This window comes from Cydia splendana, chromosome 1 (genome assembly GCF_910591565.1).
Source record: "Cydia splendana chromosome 1, ilCydSple1.2, whole genome shotgun sequence".
NCBI lineage: Eukaryota > Metazoa > Arthropoda > Insecta > Lepidoptera > Tortricidae > Cydia > Cydia splendana.
In genome coordinates this window covers 14,614,777-14,621,384 of record NC_085960.1, presented here as the reverse complement: position 1 = coordinate 14,621,384, position 6,608 = coordinate 14,614,777, and the positions used below count along the sequence as shown (strand labels likewise).

Sequence of the window (6,608 nt, the reverse complement as noted above, 5' to 3'; positions counted from 1 at the left end):
CCATACACTTTTATTACATCCACTATATTTATGTAATGTTTTTCCTTCATGGTACGATCTAAAGAACTTATCGGCCACTTCCTACAAATCTCTGTTGTGTTGAGTTTTCCTCAGGGGTTTTATTTAAGTTATTGGACAAATAACTGTGGAGTAGTTCACGTGATAACGTCGCGGTGAGCCGAATTTATGGTTGTCTTTTCTTTTGTATCAATAGCAATTCGGTAAATAATATTTAGGCGGGGCTTTATTTTAGCTACACGCTAGCCGAAGGTTTTGATTAAGTTAAGGGAGTTTAAATTAACAACGTTTTATTTATTTGCTAGTAATGCAGCTACTCGTATTCGTATTATACGAGTATGTATGTACATACATACATATTAATTCGATTTGTTGAAACAACCTCTACGAATCCTCCTCCTCTATGGTTAAGTGTTTAAAATACGGTGCAATAACGCATTTAATCACGATGTTACAGTTTTTCATGTAAAGAAACGCTATAAAACGACTGTTTGAGTTTTTTATTTTATTTTTTCCTATATTGTATTCCGCCAACCGGATAATATCACACATTAAGGCTAGGTATTTCTAAGATCCTGAAACTTATTTTATATTAACCGTAAATATCCGTGAACAAACAGACGCGGAATGATCGCGACGGATGCTTTTTTAATAAAACCCGGGCGTTAATCCCCGTAGGGCCGTAAATGTTTACGACTCGCGGTGAGCGCCCGCGCGACGCCGTACTGCCAACGCGCTTTCAAGTCCGGGGCACAATGTGACATGTGACACAACACCACTGTGTCGCTGCGACTTCATATTATGGGTATACGGGTAGCATTCCATTTCTGACCGCAGCTGCAATGGAATGTTAAGGTGACAGTCCATTTCCAACGACAGCAGCACTACCATTCATTTTACTATCGAAATTGACAATAACACCGACGTGTTCGTACTAGTAGTGCAGCTGCACTGCGGTCATAAATGGAATGTTACCCTTATGCTGCTACGCTGCTACGAACGCGTCGGTGTTATTGTCAATTTCCATAGTAAAATAAATGGTAGTGCTGTACGGCTACCACCAGTTTTGACATTGACATAACGCTCACGTTTACGTAACTTACTTTCTATGCATCTCGCTCGTACTCGCATATGCGAGCAATAGTGCAAGCGAGATGTACAGAAAGTAAATTACGTAGACGTGAGCGTTATGTCAATGTTAAAACTGATGGTAGAGGCTCTGCTGTCGTTGGAAATGGACTGTCACCTTAAAGGTACGCTACTTACTTTGGAGGATAGTGGATGACGGTTTCTCCATAGAAACGCAGTCCCCATTTTCCTCTCTGGCTACCTATTGACCTTTTTGAAAATGTTTTTACGTAGGTAATCTGATGTACCTATACTAATCATAATATAGCTATAGCTATGTCCCTTAGGTTGTATTTTTTTTTTCATTTTCATAACTCTATCAGAGTTAGTACCTACTTCTACTATTACATATTTTCCGAAAGTGATTAGAGTCGGACCAAGAAAAGTCTGTAGCGGATTTGATAGCCCACGCAGTGCAAGTGTCATTTATACGTCATAATTTCATAGAAGTTTGACGTTTAAAATAACACGTGCACTGCGTGGGCTATCAAATCCGCTGGAGATTTTTCATGGACTGACTCTATGAACAAACTCATAAAAATCGTCGGGGGTTGATTTACTGCTAACAACGACTGTTAAATTTCTATTTCTAACCTAAACGGTTCAAAACTAAATTTAAACTCAACTTTACACTATTGATACCAATTCAATCAATAAGAAATATTAATTAAGTTATTCTTATTGCAAATAGTTTAGAAAGTAAACATGTTACTATACGTACCTTTTTTTCGTACTAAAGCTAAAAAGAATTTCAACACCATTAGAAGTACATATTAGAACAAATTAAATTATTTTCGGAAAGTATTACAGGCACCAGCCGCAGAGGACGCTGGTCCGTTTCCAGCCTGGGGCACTGGAGGCCTTGGTCACTTTTTCTTAGTATATGACATTTATTTCTGTTTATAATTTCAACACCCTAGTGTGCCCACAACCTGTCCCATCCACGACCATCTCTCCTCTCCAATATTGCCACTTATTGTATTTTGTATTATTTACCCACTTTTACGATCTGTATCCTTCATATTTTTGAGTAAGTCCAAACTACTTAAAGTTTTATGTGACAGTTTTCCGCGTCAATTGCTTAGCTCAATTTTATTGTAGTTGTAAAATATTTTATTTGTATTTTAATTAATCAATGTTTATTGTCACATTGTTTATCAAATTATGATTGCTTGAAATGATTTACCGTAGAAAATAAAATTTCCGACATAAGTACGATACGATATGTTTCAGGTTCTAGCTGCTGTTGCGTTGTCAGCTCATTGATATTTGGTTACTCCAATTATAGAGTTCCGTAGTCAACAAGGAAATCTCATGCTTGTGTCTTGCCATGTGTTTCTCCGCCCGTGTCTTAGCTTCTGCTTATGCTTAGAGAGCTTATTTAAGCCTAGTACCAGAAAACTGTAACTAAGAATAAATGGGTGATTACTGGATTAGACTGATTAGGATTATTGGACTAATAACTATGTGATCAGTATGGATATGATGGTCGTTCTTGTCTACGTGACAGCGTAATAAAACGGTGTCCGTCACTTCCCTTCCCACTATCCCGCGGTGTTAAAAAGTGACAGTTATTTTATCACGTGGATAACACCATCCATAATACTACGGCAGTTGTATGTAAAGTTTATCTGTCATTATTCATATTCATATTCATATTCCTTTATTCAGTAATGATTATACATTGTCAAACAGATAATAACATTAACAATAATATGTACAGATAGTAATAATATAAATTAAGGTTTGGTCAATTTAAGTATTTAAAAATTCAAATATTACATCAGTTTTCAGAGTTTCGGTTCAGATCCTGGTCGATATAAGTCTAGCCAAATATTACAATTTGAAAGATAAAATATAAAAAATAATAATAATAATAAAATAATAATAAAAAATTAAAAATAAACAAAGGTAATAAATAAAAAATGCTGCACTAATATGGGACACAACACACAATTATGCATGTCTAAGTTATTTAACTTCATTCGGATAGAAATTCAGAGACGGAATAGTAGGCCTTCTGTAACAGCAATGATTTTAATTTTAGGGCAAAGCCCAAGTGTGTCTTAGTGCTTTTAATGGTAGCAGGGATTTTATTAAATATTTGCGGACCCAAAACGTGCAAGCTATTGGCCGCCTTAGCAAGCCGGTGCCTTGGCACATCCAGGTCGTGTTGTCTGCTCTCGTGATAACGACCGCTTTTCCATTTTTTCTTACTGAACGATTCGAGATTCTGACGGACGTACTTGCCAACTTCCAGAATGAAAATAGATGGTAATGTCAGGATTTTGAGCTGTATGAATAACTGCTGGGCCGGCGTGTCCGGAGCAACGCGTGCTATTTTTCTAATGATTTTCTTTTGAATAAGAAATGGACGATCCCTGTCAGCAGCTAGGCCCCACAGGTCAATGCCATATGTTAGTACGGAGTGGCAATAAGCATTATAAGCTATTAAAAGGTTTTCGTTCGATAGGATAGGCATGAGACGGGTTATTATAAAGTAGGCAGAATGGAGTTTCGTACACATCCTGTCGATATGCTGTTGCCATTTTAGACCACAGTCAAAAGTGAAACCCAAAAATTGGACATGGTCAACAATCGGGATTGTAATATTTTTTACAAGTACTGAATTAGTCTCAGCAGGTTCTTGACTTTTCTTTAAGTTGAACTCGACTAGGTTGGTTTTATCGAGATTTAGGAGCATTCCATTTACTGCAAACCACTCAGAGAGGTTATCTATAACGTAGCGAACGTTTGCAAGCAGTTGATCTCTGGTGTCGGCATTAATAATGGCGCAGATATCATCAGCGTACATTATAAAGTCTACTATTGGCGAGTCAAACGGAAGGTCATTCATTAGAATTAGGAACATGTTATTTCCAATATTCGACCCTTGCGGTACGGACCTGTTTCCTATGGGGACAAGACTCGACTTCTTATTGTTGACGTCAGTCGATTGCTCTCTGTCACATAGGAAGGAATTGAGCAACTTGAGTACAATGCCACGGACGCCATAGTGTTCAAGTTTGTTTGCGATGAGATTGTGATCGACCAAATCAAAGGCACGTGACAAATCAAAGAAGACAGCAGCTACGCGTTTCCTGCTCTCGAGGTGTTCCAATACAGTTCGCTTCAAAAGGCGAGCGGCTCCGGTTGTGGACCTACCAACTTGGTAGGCGTGCTGCTGCTTACAGAGTGCGCCGCTAGCCGTTAGGAACTTGGTTAGTCGGTCGCACAATCCCATCTCAAACATTTTCGATATCGCCGGGACTATTGATATGGGCCTATAGGATTTTAGTTCTCGTTTAGAGCCTTTTCCCTTATACACCGGCGTTACCTTTATCGTCTTGAGCAAAATGGGATATTCCCCTCTGCATGCGGATATATTGAACTGATGGCACAATGCATGCAAAAAGTTGCAAGGAAGCTGACGCAAAATATATGTAGGTAACCCATAAATATCCCTTGTGCCTTTAGGTTTGATTTTTAGGGTTCCGTACCCAAAGGGTAAAACGGGACCCTATTACTAAGACTTCGCTGTCCGTCCGTCCGTCCGTCCGTCCGTCCGTCCGTCCGTCTGTCGCCAGGCTGTATCTCACGAACCGTGATAGCTAGACAGTTGAAATTTTCACAGATGATGTATTTCTGTTACCGCTATAACAACAAATACTAAAAACAGAATAAAATAAAGATTTAAATGGGGCTCCCATACAACAAACGTGATTTTTGACCAAAGTTAAGCAACGTCGGGAGTGGTCAGTATTTGGATGGGTGACCGTTTTTTTTTTGCTTGTTTTTTGTTTTTTTTTTGCATTATGGTACGCAACCCTTCGTGCGCGAGTCCGACTCGCACTTGCCCGGTTTTTTTAACTATATTTAGTAATTCGGCAACAGTGAAAGGTGCGAAAAACATTGTTTTTGCCACATGCGGTACGTTCCTCCGCAAATTAAGCATGGCCATTGCTATATTCGGCTTCTGTGGGGTGTCGCGCACAATAGAAAGATAGTAGGTATTGAGCGAGCCAGCTAACTGAGCGTCTAAGCCGGTCGGCCCGCACACCGCATGCCGGAGCACGGCGAGCGCATCTCCGCCCCGCGACCCTTTGTTGGTTTGGGTTTTAATCATACGCCACAGGGACTTAGAGGTGTTAGCACCATCACTTATAGTCCGGTTTAGGTACGCTTTCTTTACTCTTTTAAGAAGGCCATCATGTTTACACCTGTAGGACAAGTATAAATCCCGTAAACTGCTATTTTCAGGATAAAAATTTAATAACATGGCTAGGAGCTGTAAAAAGCCTTTGCTGTCACTTGTTTCAGTGTTGCACCAAGATTTATCTTTACTTAATACTGGTACATTTCTCAGTGGGAAAAAAGTGGGAAATTTATGTATAAAAATATTCAGTAAGCTATCAAAACCTGCGTTATTATTATTTAAGAGCGTTAACCAATCTATTTGATTCATATAGTTTATGAAATTAGTCAATTTTGCCTGAGATATAGGTCGTTTTACACAATGGCGCGTATAGTTAATATTGTTAAAGCATTGTGTGCGTAGATACATACTCCACCGTGCTTACGAGTCTGGCGACAAAAGTGAGATATAAGGTCATAGTTCTCAAAGTTAAGTACTTCAATTTCATTCAGCTCCAACCAATGCTCAGTCATAAGAAATAAATCACACTTAAAGTCCGATTGAAGTAAACACTCGATGTTGTAAGTTTTGTTGCGCAGGCATTGTACATTTTGTTGAATAATACGAAGTTGTTATAAAGTACCTACCTACAATAAAAAAAAGAAATGCACATACATATTTACTTATTAAGTTTCCCAAATCTTATTTGTTCTCTGAGAATATAATCCAACCCGGGTTCTCACCAGCTAACCTCATTACACCAACCACAAACATTCAGCGATGACCAGCGCAAAATCCGATTACCGCTAGCCAGTGGTCAAATCCTTATAATTGGCCTTTCATCATTTGACAGAAATGCGTAAAATTATACTAACTTGCTGAGTAGGAGAATAGAATAATATTATTTCATTTATTTATCGGATAGCTAATATGAACAGAAACGTAGCAAATACGGTAAAAAGTTACAAAAATAAAATTCTTCTGTAAGTTCTAAACAATATCAAATAAAACGATTCGTTTCATATAAGGTTCGTTGAGGTAAGAGAAACTATGGGACAAGAGAAATACTTGTAAGGAAAATAAACAATTAGAGATACTTAATGATATTAAAACCTAAATTAAATGATAATACTAAAAATAAAGCGAATGAAAAAAGAAATTTTCTTTAAAAATACTTACATATATAACGACTTTCCTCATACGATTCCTATTGCCCTGTACGGTTACGGTATACGGTTCCTAAACTATATTTCTTCTACCCACCTGACCTTAACGAATAATATCTTTATCAAACCCAAATTGCGTATTTCATTTTACAGAATGGCGC

At 38.1% G+C, this 6,608-nt stretch overlaps 1 protein-coding gene across 1 annotated transcript; it reads right to left on the bottom strand.

The window, feature by feature from the left end:
• Positions 1–708: 708 nt before the first annotated feature.
• Positions 709–4,399, bottom strand: LOC134806514 (uncharacterized). The gene is made up of 2 exons (XM_063779845.1): positions 3,773–4,399; positions 709–855 (listed from the first exon to the last, which is right to left on the bottom strand). Exons 1-2 carry the CDS (start codon positions 4,397–4,399, stop codon positions 709–711), a joined length of 774 nt encoding a protein of 257 aa, XP_063635915.1.
• Positions 4,400–6,608: the final 2,209 nt, after the last annotated feature.

What these genes read in the sequence shown, in the direction of transcription:
- LOC134806514 (XM_063779845.1), bottom strand. Translation starts at nt 4,399, where the DNA reads ATGTTTGAGATGGGATTGTGCGACCGACTAACCAAGTTCCTAACGGCT. An exon ending in AACCTGCTGAGACTAATTCA is followed by an intron (nt 856 to 3,772) that starts GTACTTGTAAAA and finishes ATTCCATTGCAG; the next exon opens with CTGCGGTCAGAAATGGAATG.